At 40.2% G+C, this 16,137-nt stretch overlaps 1 protein-coding gene across 2 annotated transcripts in view; it reads left to right on the top strand.

Annotated features, from left to right (window-relative positions):
- The window catches only part of LOC105488963 (lysine acetyltransferase 2B), a 117,720-nt gene that overhangs the window by 82,506 nt on the left and 19,077 nt on the right, over positions 1 to 16,137 (top strand). For both annotated transcript variants that reach the window (XM_071090841.1, XM_071090842.1), the window contains exons 9-11: positions 2,538 to 2,674; positions 5,475 to 5,683; positions 6,696 to 6,822. In XM_071090841.1, the coding sequence (XP_070946942.1) occupies positions 2,538 to 2,674; positions 5,475 to 5,683; positions 6,696 to 6,822 (473 nt within the window). The remainder of the gene's footprint in view (positions 1 to 2,537; positions 2,675 to 5,474; positions 5,684 to 6,695; positions 6,823 to 16,137) is intronic.

Here is a 16,137-nt window from a genome sequence, read left to right as displayed (position 1 = left end):
TCTCATAATTTTCCTGGGACTATTAGGCTACCTGGAACATGTCCTTCTTCTGAAGAGACAGGGCAGGAAGAAATACATAGTCTCTTGAAGCCTAGGCTCGGAACTTGTAAACCATTGCTTCTGCCACATTCTTTTTTTTTTCTTTTTATTTGAGATGGAGTCTCACACTGTCACCCAGGCTGGAGTGCAGTGGTGCGATCTCAGCTCACTGCAACCTCCGCCTCCTGGGTTTAAGCGATTCTCCTGCCTCAGCCTCCTGAGTAGCTGGGATCACAGGTGCCCACCACCATGCCCAGCTAATTTTTGTATTTTTAGTGGAGACAAGTTTTTCCCATATTGGTCAGGCTGGTCTCAAACTCCTGACCTCAGGTGATCCACCTGTCTCGGCCTTCCAAAGTGCTGGGATTACAGGTGTGAGCCACCATGCCCTGCTGACTTCTGCCTCATTCTGTCGTCCAAAGCAAGTCATATAGTTGAACTCAGAGTTGAGAGGTAGAGAAGTGGAAAAAGGTAGTCTATTCCTTTCGTAGGAATCACTGAAAAGTCACATGGCAAAGAGTGTAGATACCAGGAGGGTAAATAATTTGGCCATTAATGTAATCTGCCACATGGGCAAAAATATCTCTTGATCCTAGAAGCATTTCACAGTTAGAGAATGTTTTGAAGGTTGCTTTTCTGTCCACAGACTGGACATCAGACAAATCTTGGATGTGACCACATTTTTAAATAAATGAAGTACCATGAAAGAGGGAAAGAAGAGGACCTTATAATATAAGAAGTACCAAATATTTAGCATATGCCACCATTCCCTTTCACTTCCAAGGGAGATATCACTAATCCATCCAGAAACTCTACCAGTGAGCTTGGATTCAGCCTCAGATTTTTTTAAAAAAATCATAAACACCATTAGCAGCGTAACAAGCAGAGGGCATATATCAATTAACAAACCCCAGCCATGAAATAAATAGTTTTCAGCATTACTCTTAGAGAGTCATGGAATTTGAGGACTTATTGGTCAACTGTCTGAAAATATTGTTACTTGTTTCCAAAAACAAACAACAAAAAAATTGTAAAAAAAAAGAACTCGACAAAAGCCATTTAGTAAATAATATGTAATATTTCTGGAAGAATATTCTACAGTCAAGTTGCTTTGTATTGTTCTGCTCCTTTTCAACTAAAGATAGTGAGAATGCTATGTGGAGAATGTTATATTGAGATAGCAGTGGGATTCACATGTGAGGAAATAAATTAGATCTAGACATCTTAAAAATTCAAAAAATTTACTTGTAAAAATAAATACATGTTATGTCTGGAAAAAACTGGAAAAACCAAACATGAGAATAGAAAGGAGAAAAAAAACTACCATGCAATCTCATGAGGAAAGTAGAAGAAAGTTCTCTTTGCCTTTGCATGGCCTCTCCTATTGTGTGGAATGGTGAGATTGCATCTACTTGATAGGCTAGTGGCTGTGCTCACTTTGTGAGGCATCATTTTAAGGCAAAAAAGCATTGTAAAAGATGAAGTGTGTCATTTTATAATAAATTAAAGTCATTGTTTATTAAAAATAAAACAATTTATGGTATATTTCAAATATATAATATTAGACATATATACATAATATATATGCATACATATATATACACATACGTGTGTGTGTGTGTGTGTGTATAGCCAAGCCCAGCAGAGATTCCAATCAATGGGTAGACTCATGAGCAAGCCTGCCAAGATTGAATGAGACTGGTTGAAATCAGCCACCCATCAGTAAACACACCAAATGAATGAGCTATGATAGTAAGTTATTATGGTTTTAGGACTGCATTTGGGGTTGGTTTATTACATAGCAATAACTAACCAATAAAGCCCAGAGCCTAATGCAAACTGATTTCCATACATGTATGGTGGGGTGGGGGTGGGGGGTGCGGAATTAACATGACTTCGAGGAGAAATAATCAAATCAACCAACAGTTGAGGGTTTAAACAAACAGCTGAGTAATTCATAGGTCAGACAAAAATATCAGTAAGGCTCTGGAAGCCCATACAACGTGATCAGTAAACTTGAGCTAATGGAGTTATAGAGATCAAAATGTGAAAATACACATTCTTTCCAAGAAGACACTGCACATTTACCAAAGACTGATCTTATTTTAGGCCATAAGGCAAATTTCAAAACATTTTGACACTTCGATGTCATATGGACCATGTTCTCTGACCTCGAAGAGACTATATTAGAAGTACTAACAAACAATAGCTAGAATCACCCCTTTGCATTTGCAGATGAAGAAACATGTACCTTAATATTTCATGTATCTAGTTAAAAATCATTGTAGAAAGTAGAGAATATTCAGAATGAATTGGGTTGGCAGTTATTGTGAGCTTGTCCCTTCTCTTTCCTATCTTCCTTTGTTACCTCTTCCCCTGGTGGTAAGGATAGAATTGACCTCCATACCCATCAGTGCTGTTAGAAAATTAGTCAGCGTGTATTATTTGTTTTTTGTTTAGAACCACCCATTGTTTGCCTTTTATTTTGATCATTACAGGAGAAAAGAGGAAAATGACTGATTCTCATGTTCTGGAGGAGGCCAAGAGACCCCGAGTTATGGGGGATATTCCGATGGAATTAATCAACGAGGTTATGTCTACCATCACGGACCCTGCAGCGATGCTTGGACCAGAGGTCAGCAGGGTAAACCTGGGCAGCCAGCTGGTAGACCTCTTCTGCTCTCCTGGCCACTCCAGCTGTCAGAAGTGGGGATGCTAATGCTGAGAGTTAACATGTTATGCTACCCTGGTTTGCATTTAACCTGGTGGTCAGTGTGGAGAGGGCAGGAACAACTGATCAAGAGGTAATTCCCCTTGATGAATATCACATCACAGGTCCACTTACTAATAATCTCACAGTCGAAGGCATCGTTCCCAGCTTTTTATCTTGAAAAATTTCAAGCCCTCATAAATGTTGCAAAAATGCTGTGATAAAAATCCATAGATGCTTCACTTAGATTCAACAGTTAACATTATGCCACATTTGCTTTCTCTCTTTCTCCCTGCGCCTCCCCATATGCTCTTTTCTCTTTCTCTCCGTGCTTCCCATGAACCATTTGGAACTGTTTCAGAATTAAAAACACATGTCGTAATACTTCACCCCTAACAATTTTTGCATGTACTGTATCTCATAAGGAAGCTATTCTCTTACATAACCACAATGCAGTCATTACTGTTAGAAAATTTAGCATGGTTACAATATTTTCTAATACAGGGTTGGTGAATTACAGCCTGCAAGCCAAATCTGGTCCACTGGCTGTTTTTTCAAATAAAGTTTTATTAAAACATAGTGTCTGCAGCTATCTTTGCATTACAACTGTAAATTTGAATAATTGAAATGGGGAATGTGTGGCTTGCAAAGCATGAAATATTTATTATCTGGCTTTTCACTGAAAAGTTTGCTGACCTCTGGCTTAATATAAAACCGTATTTAAATTTCCCATATATCCAGATGATGTCTGTTATAACCTTTGTTGTTGTTGAAGGATCAGTTAGGGATTGTGCATTGCATTTAATTCTTCTCTCTTCATTTCTTTAGTCTCCTTTAAAACCACTCCCCAGCCCTGTTTTGGTCTTTTGCAGCACTGCCATTGGTGAAGAGTCTTGGTCGCTAGTTTTGTGTAAGGTCCCTCTTCTTGGATTTCTTGATTGTTTACTAAGGATTAGATTCAAGTAAGGCATTTTTGGTAAAAGTGCTTCTGTCATCTCATTGCCTTGCATCTGAGGGCATGCAAAGCAATGACACTTCTTTAGACATGCCGGTCTTAAGACATTTCTGACAGCTTCCAGGAAATGAAGAAATGGCTTGGAGATTATATTACAGTGTTAGTTTTCAATTTGCCATGTTTCCTTAAGCATTTATTTTATGATATTGAAGATACTTCAGAGAACCAGAATGTTGTGATAGAAAAACCTTTTCCTAAAATGATCTTTCCATTTCCTTCTAGATATCCAGTCTGTGAGGGCTTAAGACTATAGTTTTTTTAGGGATTTAGTAACATTGCAGATTAGCTGAGTTTAGTTTTTTTCAGCTCTAAAATGGGAATTTGTACTAGTCTATTGCATTGCTACAAAGAAATACCTGAGACTTGGTAATTTATTTTTTTTGAAAAGAGCTTTAATTGGCTCACAGTTCTGCAGATTGTACAAGAATGGCATCAGCATCTGCATAGCTTCTGGTGAGGCCTCAGGGAACTTCTACTCATGGTGCAGGGTGAAGTGGGAGCAGGCACATCACATGGTGAGAAAGGGAATGAGAGAGCGAGGAGGAGGAGCCAGACCCCTTTAGACTACCAAATCTCCTGTGAACTAACTGAGCAATAACTCATTCATCAACAAGGGGATTGTGCTAGGCCATTCATGAGGGATCTGCCGTGATGATCCAACACTTCCCACTAGGCCCCACCTCCAGCATTGGAGATTGCATTTCAGCATGAATTTGGAGGGGGCACACATTCAAACTACATCAGGATGAATCACATGTTTCAAAATATTTTGGATATATTAATATTTAGTAGTATACTGGAGCTGGCTTGTACTGGAATGCAAAGAAAATTGTTAAATTTTTAGGAATTTTGTGAGCTGGTTGTTCCATATGTTGGTAGCTTGAAATTGACCACCATGGCACCTGGTTACCTGGATAGCCAGTTCTGGACTAATGAGATGAAGTGTCACCATTTAGGGCCTTCCTTACCTGAAGAGCTGTTTGTGGAGTATTTGCTTGCAAACCACTGGGCAGATTAAATAAGATAGGGAGCATAAGTGCTGGCACGTGGTTGTGCTTCCAGCTATGGTTGAGTGTAAGTCAACAGATATTCTCTGGAAAAAACCCTGTTCTTTAAAAAGAGGTGTTAAAAGTATATTCATGAGTGCTACTATTGGGCCTGTAATGAGAATTTGAATCTGTCATCTCAAGGGTCCTTAAAGCTCAGCTGGAGAGGATTCCTTTAAGCCAGAGGTTGGCAAACAATAACCCACAGGCCACATTTTGTCTGCTTACTGTATTTTTAAACAAAGTTTTATTGGAACAGTACTGCACCCATTCTTTAACATATTGTCTGTGGATGCTTTTGCATTACAGCAGAAGAAGGAGTAGTTGTGACAAAGACCTTATGGCTCACAATGTCTAAAATATTTTCTATCTGGCCCTTCACAGAAAATTTTGCTGGCCCCTAATCTACACTGAATATCATCCGTGTACACATACAATACTCCAATTTCTCAAAATGCTTTACCTGCCTTTTCTGTCTTGTCTTCATAACTTGTATGTGTATGTGTCTCTGTGTGTATGTGTGCACACATGTGTGAATTTAGGACTCTGAAAATCCACAAATGTGTATCTTATTAGAACAAAAATGAGAAGCTTGGATGTGTCCCATCCCCACTGTCTTGAGAGAATAGCTCTGTGTAATTTTTTCCTGTCTCTTGCATCTCAGACCAATTTTCTGTCGGCACACTCGGCCAGGGATGAGGCGGCAAGGTTGGAAGAGCGCAGGGGTGTAATTGAATTTCACGTCGTTGGCAATTCCCTCAACCAGAAACCAAACAAGAAGATCCTCATGTGGCTGGTTGGCCTACAGAACGTTTTCTCCCACCAGCTGCCCCGAATGCCAAAAGAGTACATCACACGGCTCGTCTTTGACCCGTAAGTGGTACTTTCTGTTCCTTCTTCCTTATTTCCTTTTTAAATGAAAGAGGAACTACTTAGATAGTGAAAGTCAGCCATAGTCATCCACTGAATACCACTGCTCCTGTCTTGCTGTGGATACAGAGCTACACCAAGCTAATTTTCATGTCTGAAAGTGCTAAGATTAATTTTAAACAATATACAAATTTTCTTGTTAATGATAATGAAACTTTGTATTTTACATCGCTGTTGACTATCCTGTGCTTCATTCTTTATAGCAGTGAGAGAATGTAACACTAAGATGTTCTACTTTTTTCGTAGTCAAAATATTGGTTTTGGTATCTTAACTAGGTGCCCAGGTCTGTGGGCAATTATTGGGATATAAGATGGGTTAACTTTGAAAATCCATTGCTTTAAAAAAAAAAACAAAAAACAAAAAAAAAAAAAACCCACAAAACCCCAAAGAACTAAACTTCCCTAATTGAATTTATTTTAACATATATAGCCCAGTAGCCTCTGGGGACTGTGATCCATGCCTGTGACAATTCAGAGTGATGCTTTAGACAGAGGGAAGGATTCCATAATGCAAAGTTTCACAAATTGTATATGTAGATTTTAAATTCTTTTTCATAATGTTTCTGTAATATTTTGGAGTAAGACTTAACTCTTCAGAGACACATATCATGTTTGTCCATGACTTCCTGCTCTCCCCTGACCCCTCCTTGGCACTGGGTGTGCCAGTTCCAGAGCACCTCCGCACATACACTGTTCTCTATTTTAAACCTCAGGCACTTCTCAGGTGACTGGTACTTTGTTCTGATGGGAGTGCTGATGACGTCTTATGCAGTCAAGCTTGCTCTAAAAAGTTCAGATAAAAGGGTAGTCTAGTGAGATAGGGGTTACATGAAGGAAGTTTCTATAGAAACTTAGGACATGTCCCTCTTTCTTAGTTGGTTAATAAGGAACACCCCAAAAAGTATATTTGTATAACTAGGATAGGTAAAACTTTGACATAATCTTATTCTTTCAGGAAACACAAAACCCTTGCTTTAATTAAAGATGGCCGTGTTATTGGTGGTATCTGTTTCCGTATGTTCCCATCTCAAGGATTCACAGAGATTGTCTTCTGTGCTGTAACCTCCAACGAGCAAGTCAAGGTAAGGGTAACCCAAGGTCTTAGAAGAAAAGCAGAATGTGGAGCTTCTCACTAAGGCCTGCAGAGCTTGGGAAGATCTCTCTGTGCCATGTCCAGAGGAGGTTCAAAGTGGAGTTAAGGACTTTCTGGGAATAGTCCTCTCACTCCAACGGTCCCCAACCGTTTTGGCACCAGGGACTGGTTTCATGGAAGACAATTTTTCCACGGGCCAGACTGGGGGTATGGTTTTGGGATGAAACTGTTCCATCTCAGATCATCAGGCATTAGTTAGATTCTCATAAGGAGCATGCAACCTAGATCCCTTGCATGCACAGTTCACAATAGGGTTTGCACTCCTGTCAGAGTCTGGTGCCACCACTGATCTGACAGGAGGCAGAGCTCAGGCGGTAATGCTCACTTCCCTGCCGTTCACCTCCTGCCCCTATGTACAGGCCACGGACTGGTAATGGTCTAGGGGTTGGGGACCTCTATCTCACTGTGAGTGTATGTGTATGTGTGTGAGAAGAGTAAATGGTTTCACCTACCAACAAATAGGGTTGTACCAAGGCTTTATTGGACTTTGGGGCAAGGTAGCAGGATACTCTACAAGTTCCATGTGTCACTCAACTATCTATAGCAAATGAAGGGATATTTGAAAATAAATCTCAGTGTTCATTGTTAATTTCCACACCCACACACACACAAACACGTAATCACAATTAGTGACACTGCACTACTGGAAAGGATATGGTTAATGTGGATTAGAAAGATGATTCAGGCAGCTTACACTTCAGAAAGATTTCTTTTTTTTTTTTTTTTTTTTTTTTTTTTTTTTTTTTTTGAGACAGAGTCTCGCTCTGCCGCCCAGGCTGGAGTGCAATGGCCGGATCTCAGCTCACTGCAAGCTCCGCCTCCCGGGTCCACGCCATTCTCCTGCCTCAGCCTCCCGAGTAGTTGGGACTACAGGCGCCCGCCACCTTGCCCGGCTAATTTTTTTTTGTATTTTTAGTAGAGACGGGGTTTCACTGTGTTAGCCAGGATGGTCTCGATCTCCTGACCTCGTGATCCGCCCGTCTCGGCCTCCCAAAGTGCTGGGATTACAGGCTTGAGCCACCGCGCCCGGCCCAGAAAGATTTCTTATGACCTTGTCCCTAAGGGAAGACAAGGACTAAAGAAATTCTTTAAGGGAAGTCATGAAATTCTATAAGGGAAGTCATGTAAATTTATGAATAAATTTCAGAAGTTATTCTGTAGGGTTTGGCGTGTGTTGGAGTGTCTTTTTGTTTTGGTTTGTTTTGTTTTTTATGTTGCTAATTTACCTTCCCAGTTGTCTTTGGCCTGGGTCCCTTCCTTTCCGGGAATTGTGTCCATGTTTTATTGGTATTGCAGTTGGTGCCGCAATCTGGCAAGAATAAACTAGACTCTGAATTGACAGAAAGAGCTCTCATCTAGACCTTGTCCTGTTCTACTTTCTTGCTTTTAAGAAAAGGGAACCAGAAAACGTGTCCTTAGAACGTTATTCACTTAGGGCTGGGCGCAGTGGCTCATACCTGTAATCCCAGCACTTTGGGAGGCTGAGGTAGGTGGATCTCCTGAGATCAGGAGTTTGAGACCAGCCTGACCAATGTGGTAAAACCCCATCTCCACTAAAAACACAAAATTAACTGGGCGTGGTGGCACATTCCTGTAATCCCAGCTGCTTGGGAGGCTGAGACAGGAAGATCACTTGAACCCGGGAGGCAGAGGTTGCAGTGAACTGAGATCACACCACTGCACTCCAGCCTGGGCAGCGGAGAGTGAAACTCCATCTCAAAAAAAAAAAAAAATAAATAAAACTTTGTTATTCATTTAGGATTTTCATGGGCAGACTAAAGATTAGCAGCTCAGGATTAAGATGGCTGCTGAGAAGAATTATTGGAAGGTCTAAAGCAATGTGTCCAATAGAAATATAAAGCAACCTGCAAATATGAGGTTATAAAAGCACACATATATGTGCTTTTAAATTTTCTAGTAGTTGTATTTTTTTTTAAGAAAAGCAAGTGGAATCCAGTGAGATTAATTTTGGAAATATATTTTATTTTACCCATATATCCAAAGTGTTATAATAACTGCAACAGGCATTCAGCATCACGAAGAGTTATGGAGACCTTTTACATTACATTCTTTGTTCTGTATTGTCTTTTTTTTTTTTTTTTTTTGAGGAGTCTCACTCTGTCGCCCAGGCAGGAGTGTAGTGGCTCCATCTCGGCTCACTGCAAGCTCCGCCTCCCAGGTTCACACCATTCTCCTGCCTCAGTCTCTTGAGTAGCTGGGACTACAGGCGCCTGCCACCATGCCCGGCTGATTTTTTTTGTTTTTAGTGGAGACGGGGTTTCACCGTGTTGGCCAGGATGCTCTCGATCTCCTGACCTCATGATCCACCCGCCTCAGCCTCCCAAAGTGCTGGGATTACAGGTGTGAGCCACTGTGCCCGGCCTTTTTTTTTTTTTTTTTTTTTTGAGACAGGCTCACACTCTGTTTCCCAGGCTGGAGTGCAGTGGCATGATCTTGACTGCAACCTCTGCCTCACGGATTCAAGTGATTCTCCCAACTCAGCCTCCCGAGTGGCTGGGAACTACAGGCATGTGCCACCATGCCCGGCCAATTTTTGTATTTTTAGTAGAGATGGGGTTTCACCATGTTGGCCAGGCTTGTCTTGAACTCCTGACCTCAGGTGATCTCTCCTCCCTGGTCTCCCAAAGTGCTGGAATTACAAACGTGAGCAACCATGCCCAGCCTTGTACTAAATCTTTGAAACCAAGTATGTATTTTACATTTACAACACATCTCAATTTAGACAAGCTGCCTTTCAAGTGCTTGATAGGCACATGTGGCCAGTGGCTCCTGTATTGAACAGTGCTGGTCTAAGTATTTTCTTGACTCCTTCAGCTTCAAAGAAGCAATGCCATTTACAGAAACCAAAAATAAGTCCCTGAAAGGAATCATTCTCTGCATTAGGGGCACAGCCTGTGCTGTTGGTACTGTAGCTTTCGTTAACAGCTTCACTCTCTGGTCACAGTACCCGTTTTTAAAATTATTATCATTATTATTATTATTTTGAGACAGAGTCTTGCTCTGTCACTCTGTCTGGAGTGCAGTGACGTGATCTGCTCACTGCAACCTCCGCCTCCTGGGTTCAATTGATTCTCATGCCGCAGCCACCTGAGTAGCTGGGATTACAGGCGTGAGCCACCGCACCCAGCCACAGTGCCAATTATAGCTGCTGCGATGTATTTATTCTCACAAAGCACAAGTGGAGCTTTTTGTCTTCAACTCTTTGCACTAAGCATCAAAGGGCAAATGCAATTCAACAGTCTTACATTCATCATTCTGACTGGGGAAGGTGAAGACCCATACTTGCTTGAAACTGATCTCTGGCTCATTTTCAAGGAATTCTGACAGTGTGTCTTTAGATGGTGCTGTTGCTGTGTTTATCATTATTCCCCGCTAGCCGAAGTGACAAATGTCCAGATGTTTCCAAATGTTCAAAGTAAGAACTTACTTAAAGGAAAATTTTATTTGGCTTTTCTTAGGGTGAAGACCTGGAAAATATGTATTTGGTTTGTCATTTTAGAAAAAGATGGCATAATTTTTATTTTCAAAACTAGCTATACCAAACACCTTGTTTGGAAAGGTTGATTAAGGTTGACTTGGACACTTTTAGGGATACTAGAGGGAAACTGAAGGTATTTAGTATGAATTGGATACTTTGTCTTATTACTTCCCAGAAAGGCATTTTTTCCCCCAAACCATGTAATTTTCTAAAGACTTGAAAAGGTGGCCAAGCATCACAAACTCAGTAGGAAGAACAAGAAAAACAATCACTTCTTGTAAGTGACTTGAAACTGTAGTTTTAGAAAATGAAGATTAGTCTTTCAAAACAAAATAGAATGGATGAGTTTAGTGTGTGTGTGTGTTTGCATGTGTGCGTGTGTGTGTATGTTTTAATGGTGAGAACGTGTGTGTGTGTGTGTTTTAATGGTAAGAACCAATCTTTAGTAGAAGTAAGAATGGGAGAAACAGTTCTTCCATTAATTTCCTGGTCTTTTTTTTTTTTTTTTTTTTAAGACAGAGTTTTGCTCTTGTTGCCCAGGCTGGAGTACAAGGGCGTGATCTTTGTTCATTGTAAACTCCGCCTCCTGCGTTCTAGTGATTCTCCTGCCTCAGCCTCCCTAGTAGCTGGGATTACAGGCATCAGCCACCAGGCCCGGCTAAGTTTTGTATTTTTAATAGAGATGGCATTTTACCACATAGGCCAGGCTGGTCTCGAACTCCTGACCTCAGATGATTGCCTGCTTTGGCCTCCCAAAGTGCTGGGATTACAGTCGTGAGCCACTGTGCCCGGTCAATTTCCTGGTCTTTTTACTGTCCTGTGTTGTTAATGATTAATGAACAACTTTTGAGACATCACACTGCCCAAGATATTTACGTTTTCACTGGCGTATAGTCTAAGATAAAGATTGCTGAGCTCTGCCAACCCAGCAACACTAGACAACTTGGAAGCACTGCTCCAATATGGAGTAAAACTGAATGGGTCCCAGTGGCTGTAGCATACATTATTGAAAACAGAAAGTTCATAAGAAGTTTTATTTTTATTTTCATGTTTTGATTTTTTTGAGATGGGGTTTTGCTCTGTTGCCCAGGCTGGAGTGCAGTGGCATGATCACAGCTCTCTGTGTCTGCGACCTCCTGTGCTCAGGTGATCCTCCCACCTCAGCCTTCTGAGTAGTTGGGATCACAGATGTGCACCACTATGCCTGGCTAATTTATTTTTTGTAGAGATAGGGTCTCCCTGTGTTGCCCAGGCTGGTCTCAAACTCCTAGTCTCAAGTGATCCTCCCTCCTCAGCCTCCTAAAGTGCTGGGATTATAGGCGTACCCCATTGTGCCCAACCATAAGCAGACGTTTTAAGTGTTTATTTTACTATATTAAAAATCTTGGCTAAATGGCATTTTAAAGTCTATGTTTGGTCATTTTGGAGAATCACACTGATAAACAAATTCCTGTGAATTCTTTAAATTAGATTTGTATGTGGATTTATTGTGCTGAAAACACAAGATAACATTTGAGAGTTTACTTGAAGCTCCTCTCCTGATTTTGGAATATCTTGTAATCTAGCCAGGTGCGGTGGCTCACACCTGTAATCCCAGCACTTTGGGAGACCAAGGCAGGTGGATCACCTGAGGTTGGGAGTTCGAGACTGGCCTGACCAACATGGTGAAACCCTGTCTCTACTAAAAATGCAAAATTAGCCGGGCGTGGTGGTGCGTACCTGTAATCCCAGCTACTCAGTGGCTGAGGCAGGAGAATCACTTGAACCCAGGAGGCGGAGGTTGCGGTGAGCCGAGATTGAGCCATTGCACTCCAGCCTGGGCAACAAGAGTGAAACTCCATCTCAAAAAAAAAAAAAAAAAAAAAAAAATTGAATTTGATATTATATGCAGCTTTAAAATTATGTAGCTAATGTTTGTTTACCATAATAGGTATTTAAATAAACACTGAAGTTACCAGATAGTTAGAAAGTGATCCTTTTGATGGCAGGTAAAAATAAAGGTGTACAAACAAGGGGAAAGAGTTCTGGGGTTAAAATCGAAATAAACATTTGCTTATAATAGCTTTATGTTGTCACTGCCTCTCTAACCAAGGCAGTACTTAAACTACCATGACTGCTAGTCACAAATACTAGTTAGATACAGCGGAAGTTCAAGTTAAAAGACAGAGCCCCTTCTCACAAGCAACTTGGAATCTGGAAAAGTTTTTTGGAGAGATGACAAATTTGTGGTCACTGATGAAAAATATCTTACACAGGTTTTGAGAAGCTATTTACCAAAGAACCATTGCTGTTCTTGAGTAAAATTAATTGGATTGTGGATGAGGGGGACAAATGTATAGTTTCTATTAACTCCTTACAAGATGGTGCATACAACATAATCTCTCTTGCATTGGCGTCCATGTTAAAGTGAATTTCATCAGAAGACACATTTCTTACTAATTTTTAGACATTACTTTTCCTGTGCACATGCAGTTCACTCCAACTGGCCAACCGTTTGCTTTCCTCTAGTTAAAAAAAATTTTTTTAATATAATTTTTAATTATATAAGACATATGCAAATACATTTTCAGATAAAACAAAAATCCCATTTGCCCTTCCCACTACCATCCCGCTATTTTTGTCAGCTTGGTACACATCCTTCCAGGTACTTTTGTATTGACACAGGTACTGGAACTTACTGAACCTACAGATAAGAGGTGACTGTGTGTTTTTTTGTTGTTGTTTTCTTTCCCATTTAAATAAATGGAATTCATATTGTATGCATTGCCTTACTGGAAAAAAACTTAACATTGTCTTAGAGACCTTTCAGCTTTAGTGCCTATATGTGATTGTTTAAATTTGTATTTAGATACATTAAATTAAAATGAATATTTACCTCCTTGGTTATTCAGGTACTCAGTAGCTACATGTGACTAATCATTATCATATTGGATAGCATAGATAAAGAACATTTTCATAATTGCAGGAATTTCTATTAATGCTGATATATAGCTACTTTATTCTTTTTGTACAGTATTTTATAATATGGATGCACCATAATTTATGTAATCATTTCTCTACTGAAGATATATATGCTTATTTCCAGTAATTTTCTATCACCAACAATGCTCTGTTTGGAAATGTTTCCTTAGACACTGAGAAGCAGAATTCCTATATGAATTAATATAGCCAGTGTAAATTTAAAAAATTATTTCTGGATTGCCTTCTCAGTGGGTCTACCAGTTTACGTTCTTCACCAGGGGTGTTGGAGAGAATAGTTCTCCCTACCATTACTGGCACTGGGTACATAAACTGTAAACATATTTGCATACCATCAGGTGAAATATTTCATTTTATGGTAGAGTGCTCTGATTGCTATTGAGGTCGAACATATCGCTTGTATTTACTAGTAATATTCTTGTTCTATCCTTTGACAAATTTTCTTTTATTCTGTCTCTTTTTTTGTATTGATTCTGTATTTTTGATATTAAATCTTTGTAATATATGTTGCAGCTACACCCCCTAACTTGTCATTTGTCTTTTGTTTATGGTATCTTTGATTATTTATGGTGCCTTGAAGAAGTTTTAAAATTTGAAGTATTCTACTTAATAATCAGTCTTTTACTTCATGCTTTTGCATTTTATATTTTCTTTAAGAAGCCTTTTTGTATCCCTAAGTTATATGCCCACTTTTCCTATATCTTTTTATAATACTTTTGTAAAGGTTTATTATACCTTACATTTAGATTTCCAATCCATTTCCTTCTCTTGTTTCCAATTTGAAAAACTTTTTTAAGGACTAGCTTAAACATTTTCTTTTCCTTCTATTCCCCCACTCTTTACCACCTTGATTATGGTCTTTTGCACTATTGTTTTGTTTTGTTTGTTTGTTGTCATTTTTTGAGATGGAGTCTCACTCTGTCACCAGGCTGGAGTGCGTTGGCACGATCTTGGCTCAGATCTCGGCTCACTGCAACCGCCGACTCCCTGGTTCATGCCGTTCTCCTGTCTCAGCCTCCCGAGTAGCTGGGATTACAGGCACATGCCACCACGCCCAGCTAATTTTTGTATTTTTAGTAGATGGGGTTTCACCATGTTGGCCAGGATGGTCTTGATCTCCTGACCTCATAATCCGCCTGCCTCAGCCTCCCAAAGTGCTGGGATTATAGGCATGAGCCACTACACCCGGCACACTATTGAAGATACAAATATATCACTCTGTACCAATACTGCATAACAGAAATGTAATGCAAGCCTCAAATGCAAGTCACATATGTAATTTCAAAATTTTAAGTAGCCATATTAAAAAAGTAAAAAGAAACAGGTGAAATTAATTGTGACATTTTTTATTGTCTTATCAACATGTAATAAGTATAAAATGTTAGTAATGAGAATTTTTTTCCTAGTGTGTTTTTATACTTCAGGACGTTTCAAACTGGACTAGTCTCATAGCAATTGCTCAATAGCCACATGAGGCTAGTGTCTACTCTGTTGAATAGTATACCCCTTCTCTACACGTGTGTTTATATGTTTATCTTCCCCATTTTCCTATTGTTTCCTCAAGGAGAGAAATAGTTCATTTGTCTTTTTATCCAAGTTTTATTCAAACTCTCTGTGTTCAGTATTGTGATATGTTTGGGAAAAGCTAAAAGCTAAAATGTCTTTGGGTGACATAAATGGAAGAATAATTTGCAGAAGAGGGAGATGATGATACCGTTCTGTTTACTGGACATACTGTCCCCTTATTATTATGCTTGGTCCTAGGATCCATGCTTTAGAAAGGCATTGTTATATTAGAAAAAGCTCTGAAAAAAGTGATTAGTGGCCGGGCGCGGTGGCTCCCGGCACTTTGGGAGGTGTAATCCCAGCACTTTGGGAGGCTGAGGTGGGCAGATCACGAGGTCAGGAGATTAAGACCATCCTGGCTAACACGGTGAAACCCCATCTCTACTAAAAATACAAAAAATTAGCCGGGCGTGGTGACGGGCGCCTGTAGTCCCAGATATTCAGGAGGCTGAGGCAGGAAAATGGCATGAACCTGGGAGGCGGAGCTTGCAGTCAGCCAAGATTGTGCCACTGCACTCCAGCCTGGGAGACAAAGCAAGACTCTGTACAAAAAAAAAAAAAAAAAAAAAAAAAAATGTGATTAGTTTGATGAGGTGTCATTCAGTCATGCCATATGAGGAATGACTATAACCTTGATGGTGCTTGGCTTGGGACTGGGGAAGTACGGATGGGCGTGTGTGAGAGAGTATAATCTTCAAAGGCTTGAAGGGCTATTAAAAGCAAGAATGAGTCTTTGTAACTCTAGGAGTAGAACTAAGGCCAGTAAGTAGAAATAACCATGACCAGATCTTGGGTGAATGTTAGGAAGGAATTTCCAACCATATAATGCCTGAAAATGAATTGGTCTATCTCACCACCAAGGAATTGCCCTACATTGGAGGTGTTCTAGCAGATTGCCTTTTCATGATAGATGGCAAAAGACCTCTAGCCTCATATGGGTTAGGGGGTTAGACAAAATGACTTCCAGAGATCTTCCTGTCCTTGAGGTACTGTGATTCCATGAGATCATACCTGGGAGCATATTTGAGTTATTTAGAAAAATGTGCTACATGGCCGGGCGCGGTGGCTCAAGCCTGTAATCCCAGCACTTTGGGAGGCCGAGATGGGCGGATCACGAGGTCAGGAGATCAAGACCATCCTGGCGAACACGGTGAAACCCCATCTCTACTAAAAAAAATACAAAAAAAACTAGCCGGGCGA

Source organism: Macaca nemestrina, chromosome 2 (assembly GCF_043159975.1).
Source record: "Macaca nemestrina isolate mMacNem1 chromosome 2, mMacNem.hap1, whole genome shotgun sequence".
In the NCBI taxonomy this organism is placed as follows: domain Eukaryota; kingdom Metazoa; phylum Chordata; class Mammalia; order Primates; family Cercopithecidae; genus Macaca; species Macaca nemestrina.
The sequence above is the reverse complement of the archived record's forward strand: the minus strand, read 5'-3'. Positions and strand labels throughout refer to the sequence as shown.